Source organism: Moschus berezovskii, chromosome 1, assembly GCF_049115385.1.
Source record: "Moschus berezovskii isolate FMDL1 chromosome 1, NW_MosBer_1.0, whole genome shotgun sequence".
NCBI classification, from domain to species: domain Eukaryota; kingdom Metazoa; phylum Chordata; class Mammalia; order Artiodactyla; family Moschidae; genus Moschus; species Moschus berezovskii.
In genome coordinates, this window is record NC_142460.1 from 41827897 (window position 1) to 41844852 (window position 16956).

The 16956-nt window shown below is 37.7% G+C and overlaps 1 protein-coding gene across 3 annotated transcripts in view; it reads right to left on the bottom strand.

Annotated features, from left to right (window-relative positions):
- Positions 1 to 16956, bottom strand: part of LOC129549989 (ATP-binding cassette sub-family C member 1-like) — a 108897-nt gene that overhangs the window by 30524 nt on the left and 61417 nt on the right. For 2 of the 3 annotated variants that reach the window (XM_055417513.2, XM_088836141.1), the window contains exons 14-16: positions 13339 to 13506; positions 11115 to 11277; positions 4762 to 4837 (exon numbers count right to left, since the gene is read on the bottom strand). In XM_055417513.2, coding sequence (XP_055273488.2) covers positions 4762 to 4837; positions 11115 to 11277; positions 13339 to 13506 — 407 coding nt within the window. The remainder of the gene's footprint in view (positions 1 to 4761; positions 4838 to 11114; positions 11278 to 13338; positions 13507 to 16956) is intronic. The other variant, XM_088836137.1, reaches the window with a different exon arrangement.

Consider the following 16956-nt stretch of genomic DNA (forward strand, 5'->3'; position numbering starts at 1 on the left):
ATCACCAACTCAGTGGACATGAGTTTAATCAAGCTCCTTGAGATGGTGAAGGACAGGGAAGCCTGGCGTGCTGTATTCCATGGGGTCGCAAAGAGTCAGACACGACTGAGTGACTGAACAACAACAAATATAATCAACCTCAAATACCATTCTATAATAACATTGTATTCTGTCATATGGCAACATAAGGTTTTATTTTTTTTTCCACTTAAAAAAAAATTTTTTTTATTGGAGACTAATTATTTTACAGTATAAGGTTTTATTTTTACTAAATTAAGACTTAAAAACTTACGCCTGTTGCAGATTTTTCCTACTTAATCACTGCTATAATGCTCTTTCTGTTTATACATCTCTCACGGTCCCTTGTAGGGACACAGGAGCATGAGACACGCTAAAGTTTAAGTCATTTGATATATGAAATGTCAAACTGAACTCTAGAAATTCTGAGCTGACGTATATGCAGGCCCCCATTTCTCCATGCTTCCCATTCTGTTTATCAGAATAAGAAATGTCTATTTGATCAGTTCAGTAGTTTTTCCCTGCCCATCTTTGGCATTTCTGTCAAGAAACATTCTGTGGGAAGTCACAATACATGCCCTTTGCCGGATCAGTTTCACCATCAAAAAAAAGATACACTACTTAACAGACACTTTCATTGGAATAGCTCCTGGTATATGATTTAGGTTAATTACTGTCATCATCCTTCAAGCCCTTGGCATGGCTTCTGTTTGGATAAGCAAATTTAGCATTGGTGTCAAGCCAAAAAATTAATTCTTAATGTAGTGGGATATAAAATGCTATGAAACCCAACTGTTAAAAGGGAATTAAAGCATGCTAATTAGACATAACTAACAAAGACCAATAATTTAATGAACACTACACAAAAAGTTTCAGTTTTTCCAAACTACAATGTTACTTATTCTTTTTTTTTTTTCTTATTAACTTTATAGTTATGTAAGTTATACATTTTAATGAATAAAGAATACATTCTTTTTTAAACTAATTAATCAGTTTATGAATTTACTTTTCGGCTATGCCGAGTCTGCACTGCTTTGCCTGGGTGGCTCTCACAATGTTACTTATTCTTTTTCCACAAAAATACTGCATTTGATCCTGGGCATTTTGTTGTGAATAACAGGTTTTATTTGAATTTTCAAAGAGCAAATATTTTGTGCTGGTGGAGAAGTTTTAAAAATGAGTCTTGTTCTGTCCTTCAGAAACCCTTGGGAAAGTTGGCACGATACCTGTCTGCATATTTTTGTATAAAATATAAAAAATTAACATACTGAAACCATTATCCCTGAACTGAGTATACAGTTGTAAAGTATGAAGTATATATGGGAGGATTAAAGTGATTAATAGAGTCTGACATGAAGGCCGGAAGGGGGCAGTCTAGATACTAAAACAGCATTTCCGGTTTATTTTATTCAGGGAAGATAGTAATAAGGATTTTAAGGAAATAAAATAATTAATATATACCATACAAAATTAAACCACAAAATGAAGAATAAAATGTTGAAACAGTTCCAATTATTTTAGTCCCTATTTGAAAACAAAACTGTCATAAAATAATTCTAATTCTTAAATTTCAAAGGGAGAGACTCTCAAACATGATTTGGTCCACATTCCTTTCCACCTTTTCTCTTGATGGGTAGTCAGTTTTCCTGAGAATCCTTCCACAAGGAAGATTCATTGTTCTATCTCAGTACATCCCACTGTAGAGAGTCTTTGTTGTTGCTAATACTTCCTTGTATCTTCCATCTCTAGTCTTTCTTAATTCTGCACAAATTGGAAATAATTGAGTAAGAAATACAAGTTAGGTTGAAAGTCAGGAAAATTTTCTCCATATAATGTTATCTTACCAAAAAGTAAAGCAGATTTAAAAAATGAAAACTAGACTAGGGATAGTATAGAAAGTCATAAATTAGGAAATACATGGAAGTATGTAAAGAAATGCACATATTTTGGAGAAATGAAAAGTCTCTGATCTCTCACAGCCAACATAAAAATGGTATGGAGGATTCAGAAACCTCCAATAACACTTTTATCACTTTTCATTACTTTCAGTAATTAAAAAGTAAGTTTGAGGCCAGGCTGTGTTGACATGAATGTACCATTTGAGGTAATCTTTTTGATGTGATCTTTACTGAAGAAGTAACTTTCAGCTAGCTGGTTTCTGTTTGAGCCTCCATAACATGATAAATGTTTAGAAACCAGATTTGTAAACAAACGTCTATAAGGACTGGGGTTCTTTTTTTAAGGAAAACTTTTGCAAAAGTGGTCCACCAAAACTTTGAGAGGTTCAATTTATATATAACTAAAGATGACTTATAAATAAGGAAAATGATTTAGTATAGAGGAAAGGGTATGATTATGTTTACAACAATAATTATTACTTTTTCACTTTTAAGCTTTAAAGCAAGCTACTTATTGAGTATATGGTGAGACTATACACAAATGAAAACTATGATTCAGAGATGTGTACAAATGCCACAGCACACAAATTTCAAAGTCTGCTTCAGTGTTTCTGCTTCAGTGGATTTGCTTTTCTTGGAGACCCTTAAAAATCGCATTCATATAAATGAAAGACTGTTATAATGGTAAGAAAAAATAAAATGATAGTTTAAAGTTCCCTGAGTGTTCTTTCAGTCTCTATTTATTCATCCATTCAAAATGCTTATTGAACACCAGGTTACAAGCTATTGAGTGTTTAGTTGAAATGTGTTATTTAGATGGCAGTAACGGGTTGCGGAGAGTCGGACACGACTGAGCGACTGAACTGAACTGAACTGAACAGAGAACAAAAAGACAAAAATTCCTACACCTATAAAGCTTACAACCTAGAGGTAAGAGAAAGACAAAATACAAGCAAATACATTTTCTACAATGCAGGCAATTAATAAAAATTATGGGCAAAAAAAGCACAGAAGGGATAGGAAATATTGTGATATAAAAAAGGGTGGTTGAACAAGTCTTCACTGGTGAGGTGACACTTGAGGAAAGACTTGCAGAAGGTAGAAGAGCATAAGCCATATGGATATCTGGGAGAAATATGTCCCAACCAGTGGGATCCCAGGGAAGGAGCATGTCTGATTGCCCAGGAATAGCAGAGTCAGGGCTGCTGGAATAGAATAGTGAAATGAGCTTTAGGAGGTTCTGAGATCAGAAAGATAATCAGGTTCAGGTCCTCCAAGTCTTTAAGCAATGAGGGTGCTAAATTGCTTCAGTTGTGTCTGTCTCTTTGTGACCCCCGTGGACTATAGCCCGCCAAGCTCCTCTGTCTGTGGGATTCTCCAGGCAAAAAATACTGCAGTGGGTTTCCATGCCCTCCTCCAGGGGATCTTCCTGACCCAGGATGGAACCCACATCTCTTACATATACCTGCATTGACTGGTGGGTTATTTACCACTAGCACCACCTGGGAAGCCCTTAACAGACCCTTGTAAAGACTTGGGATTTCACTCTGAGATGTGAACCTTTGGAGATTTGGGACAGAAGACTCATATGATCTGACTCATATCTGTGAAACGAACAACTTTATGTATGCTGTGAACAGACAGTACAGGGACAGGCTGTTGGCAGGAAGACTCATAAGAAGACGATTACAATAATTCAAGTGAGAAATAATAGTGATTTGGTAAAAGGGTAGCTGTGAAATTGATGAGTAGGTTTGAATTCTGTGTTATTCGATATACTTTGAAGATAGAGCCAATGGGGATTTGATGATGGATTGGATGTGGAATAAGAGAGAGGTCAAGGGTGATTGCAAGATATTTTTATCTAAGTAACTGGAAGAACAGTGTTGCCATGAGCTGAGATTAGATGTCAAAGAGGAGGGTCCACCCCTGGGGTTCAGAGGACAGATGGACTGGAGATATAAACTTGGAGTAAAGGTAACTAAAGTCATGAGACTGCATGACAATACATAGCCAAAAAAAAAAAAAAAAAGAGAGAAAGAAGCAGTCCAAGGTCTTTAGGATCTAAGAGGAATAATTTAGCTTACCTACTCATCTAAACCTGGTATACACACAAAGCTCCAATCTGCAGCATCTGTACCAAACACACATTCATAGGACTATCAATCCTTTAAAACAAATCAAGGTTGAAACTACAAAATTCTGACCTATTATATCCTAAAGTATTCATTTCTCTGCAGTTCATTCCAGCGCTCAACATTAGCAACTTTGACGCAAGGCAGCTTTTAGTAATTCTAGCTGCTTATTTTTAAATGACTCATTGCTATTCTTTATTTCTTTCTTCCAGTCTCCTCTTTGCAACTGTTGGGGGTAGAATTAGGGCAAATAGCTGATTAGGTTAATTTGCTTCAATCACTGCTCATTTTAGTTACTTACAAAAAGGAAAAATAAGTATAACAATTCAATCAGAGTCAGAGTTTTATTATTTTTATTTCTCTTTCACTTTCTTGTATTCTTTCCTCTCTCCTTCCCTTCCTTCCTCTTGTTTTTCTAAATAGATTCATTTGGGGGATATTTTTAGCACCTACAGGCACAAATCAGAGTAGATTTCTTATAGTAGACTTTGACTAGAAATTACTAAGACTTACTATGTTTCCCAAGGTAAGTTGTGTCTTAAAAACTTAGACACAACCATGTAACTTATAGTTAAAAATTTGGAAACCACTAAGTACATTTTATATCCATCATAACATATAGATCCTTTTTATAGGATACATTTTAAATGCTAAAAATGTAATTTATTAGTCTAAAATCCCCAAGAGTCTAGTATTGTCCTAATACTCACCTATCATTTTGCACCAGGATTTGGTCTTTCAGTACAGTTCTGGAGTTGATTACACTGACTTGCTTTAAAGCATGAGCTGGGGAAGAAGATGGTGAGTGCTTTTATATCCATAAAGGCAACCGATGCACAAAATAGAAATATCATGAAAGATTATGCAAATTAGAGTATTCTTTGTAGTTGGATTCACAGGTATACTGGGAGCCCTTCCATTTTCCCCAGTATTTCCCCTTCATCTAAAATGTACCGTAATGTCTTGATAAAACTAAGATTCTATAATGAAAAAACCTACAGAAAATTCTTTCTTAGACATTAGAGAAAGTGCTAACTTGTTTTGAATCTTCTACAGAAGGGTTTAATATTTGCCAATATGGAATAATTTTCTTTCTTTAAAAGAAAAGTGGAATATCATCAAGTCTTATTATTGTAAAATGCTATTATGGTGAAAATTGTTTAGTTCAGTTCAGTTCAGTTCAGTCACTCAGTCATGTCCAACTCTCCCCGACCCCATGAATCACAGCACGCCAGGCCTCCCTGTCCATCACCAACTCCCAGAGTTCACCCAAACTCATGTCCACAGAGTCGGTGATGCCATCCAGCCATCTCATTCTCAGTCGTCCCCTTCTCCTCCCGCCCCCAACCTTTCCCAGTATCAGACTCTTTTCCAGTGAGTCAACTCGTCGCATGAGGTGGCCAAAGTATTGCAGTTTCAGCTTTAGCATCAGTCCTTCCAATGAACACCCAGGATCGACCTCCCTTAGAACGGACTGGTTGGATCTCCTTGCGATACAAGGGACTCTCAAGAGTCTTCTCCAACACCACAGTTCAAAAGCATCAATTCTTCGGCGATCAGCTTTCTTCACAGTCCAACTCTCACATCCATACATGACCACGGGAAAAACCATAGCCTTGACTAGACGGACCTTGGTTGGCAAAGTAATGTCTCTGCTTTTTAATATACTATCAAGGTTGGTCATAACTTTCCTTCTAAGAAGTTAGCGTCTTTTAATTTCATGGCTGCAATCAGCATCTGCAGTGATTTTGGAGCCCAAAAAAATAAAGTCTGACACTGTTTCCACTGTTTTTCCATCTATTTCCCATGAAGTGATGGGACCAGATGCCATGATCTTTGTTTTCTGAATGTTGAGCTTTAAGCCAACCTTTTCACTCTCCTCTTTCACTTTCATCAAGAGGCTTTTGAGTTCCTTTTCACTTTCTGCTATAAGGGTAGTGTCATCTGCATATCTGAGATTATTGATATTTCTCCCAGCAATCTTGATTCCAGCTTTTGCTTCTTCCAGCCCAGCGTTCCTCATGATGTAATAAGCAGGGTGACAATATACAGCCTTGACGCACTCCTTTTCCTATTTGGAACCAGCCTGTTGTTCCATGTACAGTTCTAACTGTTGCTTCCTGACCTGCATACAGGTTTCTCAAGAGGCAGGTCAGGTGGTCTGGTATTCCCATCTCTTGAAGAATTTTCCACAGTTTATTGTGATCCACACAGTCAAAGGCTTTGGCATAGTCAATGAAGCAGAAATAGATGTTTTTCTGGAACTCTCTTGCTTTCTCCATGATCCAGCGGATGTTGGCAATTTGATCTCTGGTGCCTCTGCCTTTTCTAAAAGCTGCTTGAACATCTGGGAGTTCACGGTTCACATATTGCTGAAGCCTGGCTTGGAGAATTTTGAGCATGACTTTACTAGCGTGTGAGATGAGTGCAATTGTGTGGTAGTTTGAGCATTCTTTGGCATTGCCTTTCTTTGGGATTGGAATGAAGACTGACCTTTTCCAGTCCTGTGCCCACTGCTGAGTTTTCCAAATTTGCTGGTATATTGAGTGCAGCACTTTCACAGCATCATCTTTCAAGATTTGAAATAGCTCAACTATTTCACTAGCTTTGTTCGTAGTGATGCTTTCTAAGGCCCACTTGACTTCACATTCCAAGATGCCTGGCTCTAGGTCAGTGATCACGTTATTGTGACTATCTTGGTCGTGAAGAAAATTGTTAAGAAAATACAATGTAAGTTCCCTAAATCTCTGTCCTGTTCTTACTAATGTCAGTAATATTAACAACAGTTTCCTATGTGTCAGCAATATTCTAAATGTTTTACATATTTTAACTTTTATGTTTCAAAAGTAACTCTGTAAGGAAGATCCTACAATTATCCTTATTTTACAGATAAAAAGTGCAGAGAAGTAAAGCAGGTTACACAAATCAAAGTCACACACCAGAACTACAAGAATAAGGTTCAAGTTGTGTGTGTATGCACGTGCACCCAATCGTGTCCAACTCTCTGACACACCATGAACTGTAGCCTGCCAGGCTCCTCTGTCCATGGGATTTCCCAGGCAAGAATACTGGAGGGGGTTGCCCCTTCCTTCTCTAGAGGATTGTCCTAACCCAGATATCTAACCCTTGTCTCTTGCATCTCCTAAACTCCAGGCAGGTTTTTTAACAGCTGAGACACTGGAGAAGCCCTGAGGTTCAAATTGCTGTCAGTGAATTCCATGGGAAACATCTCAGAGTTCAGCAGATCTTTGTCTTTTTTTAACAGTATAATACTTGAATTTCAGACTTCTTATTTTTAAAAGGAAGGAATTGGAGATTTCCAAGTTCTTTACATGTGTTCTATGCTTTTTATTTCTAGAAGTAAACATCTGGCCCTTAAAGGAAGCATCTGATTTGCATCAAGTGTCTCTGTGAAACATAGGATTCCATGTCTCACAGAATGAAAATGTGGGGATGTTGTAGCCTCTTCTGCCTAGGGCACATTTTCATCTTCATAGCTGACAATGATAAACGTTTAAATTTACGTATTTACAATTTACAGAATATGTTCACATACACTGTACAATTTGACCTGATAAGATGAGAAGAAAATAGGTAAACTTACCCGTATTTTTCAGGGAAAAGTAAAATCCAGGACAAGTGACTTGCCGAAAGCCCAAAGTTGTCAAAGAGACAAACAGGGGAGAGACGGAGAGAGACTGACACACTCCTTCCTGTCTTTCACTCTAAGTCAATGGGCTTGTTCTTACAAATTTGACATAATGTTTAAGAGCTTGATTGGCCTCTGGCATGAAACAGAGGCAGCGATGGATTTAAATTCTGCAATTTATCACCTGTCTTAACTTGTGCAAGATACATATTCTCTTTGTAAAATCAGGACCATGCAGCCTCAGGAGGTTTTGGGAGAGATTTAAGCAAAACATTTGTGAATATATTGACAAAATTAATACCCAAGACATCCTCGCTATCATAAGTAGTATTAGTATGGATAAGAGCTTAAACTTCTAAATATAAATATGGAAATTTACCTTTGTATTTCATATCTTTTGCTTTTATTTTTCTTATCTTTTTTGATAAAGTCTTCTCTCACTCCTGATTGATTCTGTTTTGTAATATTCCCATGAGACGAGACTTGTAGATTTTTCAGAGCTGGATGGATTTTTAGAGATCTGATGTATCCAAACCAGATAATAATATAAACTCTACTTGAAAGAAAGTGAAAGTCGCTCAGTCGCGTCCGACTCTTTGCAACCCCATGGACTATACAGTCTATGGAATTCTCCAGGCCAGAATACTAGAGTAGGTAGCCTTTCCCTTCTCCGGGGGATCTTCCCAACCCAGGGATTGAACTCAGGTCTCCCACATTGCAGGCAGTTTCTTTACCAGCTGAGCCACAAGGGAAGTCCAAGAATATTGGAGTGGATAGCCTATCCCTTCTCCAGTAGATCTTCCTGACTCAATGGAACCGGGGTCTACTGCACTGCAGGCAGATTCTTTTACCAGCCGAGCTATGAGGGAAGCCCATAAACTCTACTTATCTGTCATCAGCTCTGGTAGTGAGAGGGTGAATGGTAGGAAAAGAACAAGTGTCTGGGTCATCAGCAGTGAGGAAAGGCAGAGCAGGGACATGTTACAGGACTGGATACAGCTGGCCCAAGTCCAAGGGAAATAACTGCAGGAATGTGACACTAACTGTAACTAGATTTGAAGTTGTTTGGTGGGATGTTTTATTATCAATTTTATATCAGTTAATCTATTTTTTGCCCTGTTCTGTGTGATCAGTAATAAAATGACAATATATATGGCTGACGTGTTACATATAGCTATCTATCTAGCATTATCATGAGTAATATTTTGCCTGCTTTTTAAAAGCTTTCATATATTTTTTACTCAGCATCCAAAAATCAAAACCCCAGAAATGTTCACTTTAGAAAACATATTCTATTTCCAGTATAAAAATGATCTCTACATACCACCTTTCTGAATTGTAACAGAGAAGAGACGATATTGAAGTGATTAGAAAAAAGTTCCATTTACATTTTTCTAATTATGGGCATATTTCTGATGATGAGATTGTAACATCTATTAATGTCAGCCCAGCTTCAAGAATATTTTCCACTTGTTACCGCAGAGGACTGATGTACTTAAGTTTTATCAGTGCTGGGAAGGAATGATGTTTTTTCAAAACTGGAGACTTAAACGAGCCACAGCTTTCAAAAGTGTGTTCCATATTTTATGGCAAATTAAATATTGAACTTAAAACTTACATATTGTCTGCTTTTAAAGCTGTATTTCCCAAGGTAATATAACTTATATTTCATGTGATCTTTAAAATAAATAGCAATACTGGCTCATAGCAATAAATAGCAATACTGGCTCATTACAAATCATTCCATTAACTCCATTAACTCTGAGGAGACATGCTTTTGGTAGAAACAATGGAGGCAGATTCATCTGTTTAACAGTTATGGAGTGCCCACACAGAGTCGGACACGACTGAAGTGACTCAGCAGCAGCAGCAGCAGCATGAGGCTACCTAAGTGAAAGGGTCAGAGCCGATGACAGACTGCATCCTCATTCTAGCCCTCAGAGATACTCACAGACCTGCCTTTCCTACACACTAAACATAAGTTATTACTTAGCCTGACCAAGCAGGCAAGGGATCATTTACAAAATTGCTGGCCCTTCCCTGGTGGCTAAGAGGTTAAAGCGTCTGCCTCCAATGCTGGAGACCCGGGTTCGATCCCTGGGTCAGGAAGATCCCCTGAAGAAGGAAACGGTAACCCACTCCAGTATTCTTGCCTGGAGAATCCCATGGACGGAGAAGCCTGGTAGGCTACAGTCCACGTGGTCGCATAGAGTCGGACACGACTGAGCGACGGAACGGAACGGAAGAAAAGATAAGGTGCTTTTCTTAAGAATGACCACACCCATCTAACGATGCATCAGATATTTCTGAATGCATCTACACGTAGAACATTTCAATTTGAGAAAGGGGTGTAAACAAGGAATAAAAAAAATAGTAGTGCATACCTAATGTGTATTAGCTTAGAAAAAACATCAGCAAAATGTTTTTTTTTTTAATTTCATGGCATTCAAATACTAAATTGCACTGATCCTATTATGAACTGGTTTCAAATCTTTCTGACCTTTCAGTTCAGTTCAGTTCAGTCGCTCAGTCGTGTCCGACTCTCTGCGACCCCATGAATCTGACCTTTACATCCAAGTAAAATGTAAAGTGAATTAACAGATAACAGTTCATGCAGAAAATACTAAGACATAACTCTATATTTCTTTTTAGCCTGGAATTTTGAAATAGTTCACTGATTTTATAGCCATTTCTCAGTGGTGTTCTGGAAAGGTATAGCACAAGGATCATGATGGTGGTCTATATGAGAAACCAGCTATAGCTGGGTAAAGAGATGATGGCACATCAAGTTTTTAGAGTGAGAAAATGATCGATCTCTAGAACATTAAACTAATGCTAGATTTCAAACATCCTTGTGTCCTAATTACATAAAGATCAAACAGCTTCATTTATACAAACATCTTTGGATCTTAATTTAAAATACTAGGACTATAAAACTAAAAATTAATAGTAAATAAACTCAGTTGTTGTTTTGTAAAAGTTAGACAACAATTATTCCCCTTTGTCATTCTTCGGATTTTCTTTTTCATTTGTTTCTCTCCCACAACATTCAATAAGACATTTAAAAGATTTATTATTTATTTGATCTGAATCTAATTTAAAAGAAAGCAGAATGTTTAGATTCATTATATTCTAAACTTGCAGTAGAGTTTATAAATTATCTAATCTCTTATTTCATAGATGAACAAACTGATCCTGGGGCATAACATTTTGCTTAAAAATCGTATATGAGGTTGATTTTTAGCTGATGTGTCCCAAAGTATTTGTTTCTTTTCTAGAGAAAGGAAGATGTTCAGCTCCTGACTTAACAATCATGAATGAAGAAAAATGTATAGTAAGAAATCAGACAATTAATGGTCTTTCAGAAGGGGTTAGCACACTGTATCTTAGGCTTATTTTTAATTGTGTCCTCACCTTTTTCTTGTTCACTGAAGGCCTGAAGCAAATTCGTGAGGTTTTTGGTTTTAGACAGAAGTTCCTGGTATGTTCCCATTTGTGCTACTCTGCCACTTTCCATTACAACAATGAGATCCATCTGTGGTAGAAGTGTGAGGTTGTGTGTCACTAAAATTCGAGTCTGAAAAACAGTATTTTATTCCTTGGGTTACAAAAAATGGTCAAAATAACTATTTTAAAGAGAGCTTCAGGGCGTCTCCGGTGGCTCAGTGGTAAAGAGTCCACCTGACAATGCAGGACACAGGTTTGATCCCTGGTCGGGGACGAGCAACTAAACCTATGCGCCACAACTACCGAGCCTGTGATCTGGAGCTGGGGACCACAACTATTGCGCTCACATGCCGCAACCACTGAAGCCCGATCACCCTAGAGTCTGCGCTCCACGACAAGAGAAGCCCCCATGATAAGAAGCCCCCACGCATTGCAACTAGAGAAAAGTGTGCAGCAATGAGGACCTAGCACAACTAAAAATAAATTTAAAAAAGAGAGAGTTGCAATCATTATTTTAGAGTGAAATTCTTGGGAGGCACCAGTTTAAGATAGCATATAAATGTTTCACAATGAATCATGATACACTACTTGACAAAAATAAAAAATGTCAGCAAATGTTTTACCCCATTAGTTCAGGTATTCTTCATCCATTAAGAATGAATCAAATTTACAACAAACTAAAAACAATCTTATAACTGTCATTCTTGCTTCCTTTTATGAAGGTCCTGCACTGTTATAATGGGCTTCCCAGGTGGTGCTACTGGGGAAGAACTGGCCTACCAATGCAGGAGATGCAAGAGACCTGGGTTCGAGCCCTGGGAAGATCACTTGGAGAAGGGCATGGCAACCCACTCTAGTTTTCTTGCCTGGAGACTCCCATGGACAGAGGAGCCTGGCAGTCCATGGCGTGGCAAAGAGTTGGACACAACTGAAGCAACTTAGCATGCATGTAGTGTTACAAAAACATGTTTAAGTTATAACACGTAGTCTTTATTTTTGAATCTTTCCATATTATTGTATAATATACACTAAATTGAATGAGAAGATTTATCTTGCCTTCATTTCAATAAGTAAAGACATTTGTCTGTGATTTACTTAAATATTTATTTTGCAATCTTATACATTTATTTACTTTTTCCAGAATTCTCTGTATGAATAAATCTATAAGCACACACTGTGAATACATGCACACGGCTCTGCAGTCAGAGAGGCTTTCAAAAATCTCTGTGGTTCTTGGGGTTTCCCTGGTGGCTCAGTGGTAAAGAATCCACCTGCCAATGCAGGCAACATGGGTTTCATCCCTGATTTGGGAAGACCCCTCATGCTGTGGAGCAACTAAGCCTGTGTGGACCATAGCTATTGAGCCTGTGCTCTAGAGTTGAGAACAAAACTATTAGCTCATGTGCTGCAACGACTGAAAGCCCTGCCCACAGAGTCTGTGCTCTGCAACAAGAGAAACTCCCGTAATGAGAGCCCATGCACCGCAACTAGAGAGTAGACCCTGCTCTCCACAACTAGAGAAAGCCTGCACAGCAATGAAGACCCAACACAGCCAAAAAAAAAAAATTCTGTGGTTCTTAAATTGGGCAAGCTATATCAAGTCATTATGAGTTCGAAGTTTGTTCATATATGAAACAAGAGTACTGAAAATGCTTATCTCAGGGACTTCCTATAAGGACTAAATGAACTAATTTAGTGTCAAATTAGTTATATTTAACTAGTGTCATATATGATATGCACTTGGCAAATATTAATTCCTTTTTCCTTTGTTCCTTCACAAAACAATTCGATTGTTATTAAGGTTCTGTTTAAAATACCTAATTTTAAGTAAAAAATAATAAATACTATTTTCCATAAAAGTGCTATACAACAGAATTCCATTTTTCCAAAAAATGGTCAGCTAAACTTAAAACACTCATTTTTCTGTGTAAATCACCTTTGAATACAGTATGAGTCAATGAGGTAATAATCACATAAGTTGTGGTCTTACGTAATAATCATATAAGTTGAGTAAACTTGTAAAAATTTAAAAATATTCATTAAAGTCTGTGACAGAGCAATCCACCATCCCTTTCTTTATGTGGAATTTGAATACTCTGCATCAACAAATAAAGTATTAGAATTTGGGGCCCAATGCTACGTAAATTATTCTCCCCTTCCCTCACAAAAGCATATGTGATGCTATGGCCACCTTGTTCCTTAACATGCCAGAGGACCCAATCACTTTTTCAAAAAGTTGCTTTGCAACATGAACATCAACTGCAGACAAGGGATCATCTAGGAGGTAGATGTCAGCCCCACTGTAGACAGCTCTGGCCAGACACACTCGATGCTTCTGTCCACCACTTATATTCACACCCTGAAAATGAAGCAGGAGAAAAAAAAATAGGGAAAAATGTGTAAATCTCAAAGAACACATGCATGCATGAGTGTGTGTTCAGTCAGTCCAGTCATGTCTGATTCTGCAACACTAAGGACTGTAGCCTGCCAGGCTCCTCTGTCCATGGGATTCTCCAGGCAAAAGTACTGGAGTGGGTAGCCAATCCCTTCTACAGGGGATCTTTCTGACCCAGGGATCTAACCCAGGTCTCCTCCATTGGCAAGTAGGATCTTTACCATGGAGCCAACTGGGAAGCCCCCAAAGAACACTTAGTTATGTCCAAATTCTCTTCTGTAGCAGGAATAGGTAATAACTCAGGATTAATATTTCAACCTTTCTTTATCCTGAAATTCCAAAAGCCTCTATTTCCTAGTGCCATTAATTTGTGCAAATTAACACATATATCTGCTTTCTCTTAATTGCTTGCTTTTAAAAAGTAGATACTACCAGTTACGGAGAAAAGAATGTCCAATTCCTTATCTCTGAAAGGTTGTGCCTGTGGAATATTAAAGGAGACTTTTGGCTGTCATTTGTATACTGACACTGGTGATCATTTTTAAATTGACATATAGGAAATGGAGAATGATAGCTAAATTGCCAAAGCAGTAATCAACATGTCCTATTTTCTTCTGTAGAAAGATTAGTACAAGTCTTGTTGGCAAAAGTACAACTCTAAGAAGCAAGAATAAGGAATATATATCACTCTATGTGAGAATTAGAATCGATATGTACAGCCATGTATGGAGAATTATGTGGCCAGGCCCAATTTACTTGATTTATTTTATATTTAGTGTTTACAGATCTGTTTTAAAAGCCCTCCATGCAGCACAGAACTTAGCCAGTGCCCTATAACTGTAAAATGCCATTGCTTCTTTGCCTTTCTCACCTTCCCTCTACTCAACAAATATCTCCTATATTCTGAGAGCTGTTAAAGAATATGAAAGTGCTAGTCTCTCAGTCGTGTCTGACTCTTTGCGACCCCACGGACTGTAGCCTGCTTCCCTCCATGGAATTCACCAGCAAGAATACTGAAGTAGGTTGCCATTCCTTCTCCAGGTGGAAAGCTATGCTAGCACTTGGGAGTTAATGATAAATGAAACTGAGCCTCTGTCATGGGGAGGTCATATTTTAGCAAAGGAGCCAAGAGCAAAAAATACACACAAATAATATGATACATAAATACAACAAAGTAATATGATACATATATCTGTGAGTATGTGTGATTTTAACAGTCTCCAACTCATGGGTTTGTCATGAGCATTTAATGAGCTTAAAATATCTAGGATGAATCCAATACTGAGTACAGATACAATACACATTAGCTATTGTCACTCAATCACTTCTCTCTCTAATCTGTCCTCTGACTTATCATCATGTATCCTGCAATTATGTCATCTTGCTTAAAAATCTTGGATAGCCACATCTTTCTCTTCTCATCATTCATGAGCAACAGCAAATTCCTTAGTAGAAATCCAAGACACTTAGATTTTGGCATTAACTCATCTTTCAACCACTCACCCAATGCTGCCCTCAAGTGACTGACCTACAATCAGACTAGCCTGCCTTTTCCTATCTACACAGAGTGTTCACTCTGCTTGGGCACCCACACCCTCCGTTTGCAACTCAAAAGCTACACACTGCAAGTATTCTTTGACATATTTCTTCCCTCCCTTCTTGTCTTATAGTTTTCTGTTTACTCATCCATTGCTAGAAATAGCAATATTCACGTCAGCATCTCATTCTCCTATCCACTCCTACCTAGTTTATCCTTGCACTCCCAGCACAATGTCCAAATAAATACTGGTAAAGGCAACTGAACACATCATTGGCAGAGACCCAGTTGATTCCAATGCCTTGAAGACAAAGTGATAGCTCTCTTGCTCATCCTTATGTACTCCATTGTAGAAAAAGGGCAAATAACAGATTAATAAATATTTTTGTTCAATTGAATTACGTCAAAGAAAAAGATAATAAAAGTGAAGAAAATCCTACATTCATTATCTTTGTCATCTCATTGTTTAGTTGGAAAATCGAGTCTGACTCTTTGCGAACCCATGGACCACAAACAGCTGTAAACAGATTTCCTTCTGAAATATTCAATTACATTTTTAAGGTACATCATCAGATTGGGAGAAATTTAATTATAAAATACAAAAAGCAGAATTTATAAGTGGTGATAACACTTAAAGACTATATTAAATCTATACTTTACATTTTGAATTTTCCACTTTAATTTTTTAGTTACATACGATTAGCTATTTCCATCTTCCCAGGTGGCACTAGTGGTAAAGAACCTGCCTGCCAAAGTACGAGACAAAAGTGACACTGGTTTGATCCCTGGATTGGGAAGATCCCCTGGAGAAGGGCATGGCAGCATACTCCAGTATTGTTGCCTGGAGAATCCTATGGACAGAGGAGCCTGGTGGGCTACAATAGGGTCTCAAAGGGTCGGACATGACTGAAGCGACTGAGCATGCATGCATGCATTAGCTATTTCATATTATTAAAGATTGGCTTTATCAGCAAAATGTTCAATATGTATTAACAAGTTTGAAGAAGTTGCATTTCTGTATAATTTTAGCTATGGTGCTATTGCCTAGAGGAATAGTGAAGATGCCACAACAAACACAGAGGTTGCAAAAAATTAAATCTACTTAACACTTCGAAAACATAATCTGCAAAGTAACAGGTTATAAATAAAAACAATGCAAGTCTAGCTAAATGGTAAGATCTACCTTGTCCTAGATTTTATATTTTATTGACATATAGATGATTTACAATGATGTGTTAGTTTCAGATATACAGCAAAGTGTACATCCTAGATTTTAAATACTGGCACTTTCTATAATTTTGTTTATAGTTTTAAACTTATATAACAAGACAATTAATTAATAGGAGGCCAGGGTAAAAACGCTTAACAACGTTATGCTAACTCTCTTCTCAGAAATTCAAAACACTAAGGATTATTTACTTATCTTCATAGTACATATGAATCGTAGGCAGAGGCTGCTTTTGCATTCATGTTTAATTAATGGAGATTTTAGTCAAGGGTTGGGGATAATTCCTTGGGGTTCATTATTTGACTTGTGATATTTTGTTTTTAACTATAAAACACTGGGTAGCATGATAACTATACATTAACTCGATGAAAATAAATAGAACAAAGAATATGATGTCTGGGAAACAAGCTCCTCCAAAGGAGGAATGTGTGAACATGGAACAGATACATAATGACAGCATCGTCTCAGAGCTTTGTTGGAACCTGGTCTTGATGCCACCACTGGAGACTGGGGCTCTGCTGCTACTCTCCTAGGCTTGATTTCGTGCACAAGAGATTCGCAAAGAAACAAAACTACTACTCCTTCATGAGGTCGTGAACAGCATTATGCCAGAAACTAAGGCAAAGTGTTGATGAGCCACTTGGGGGGC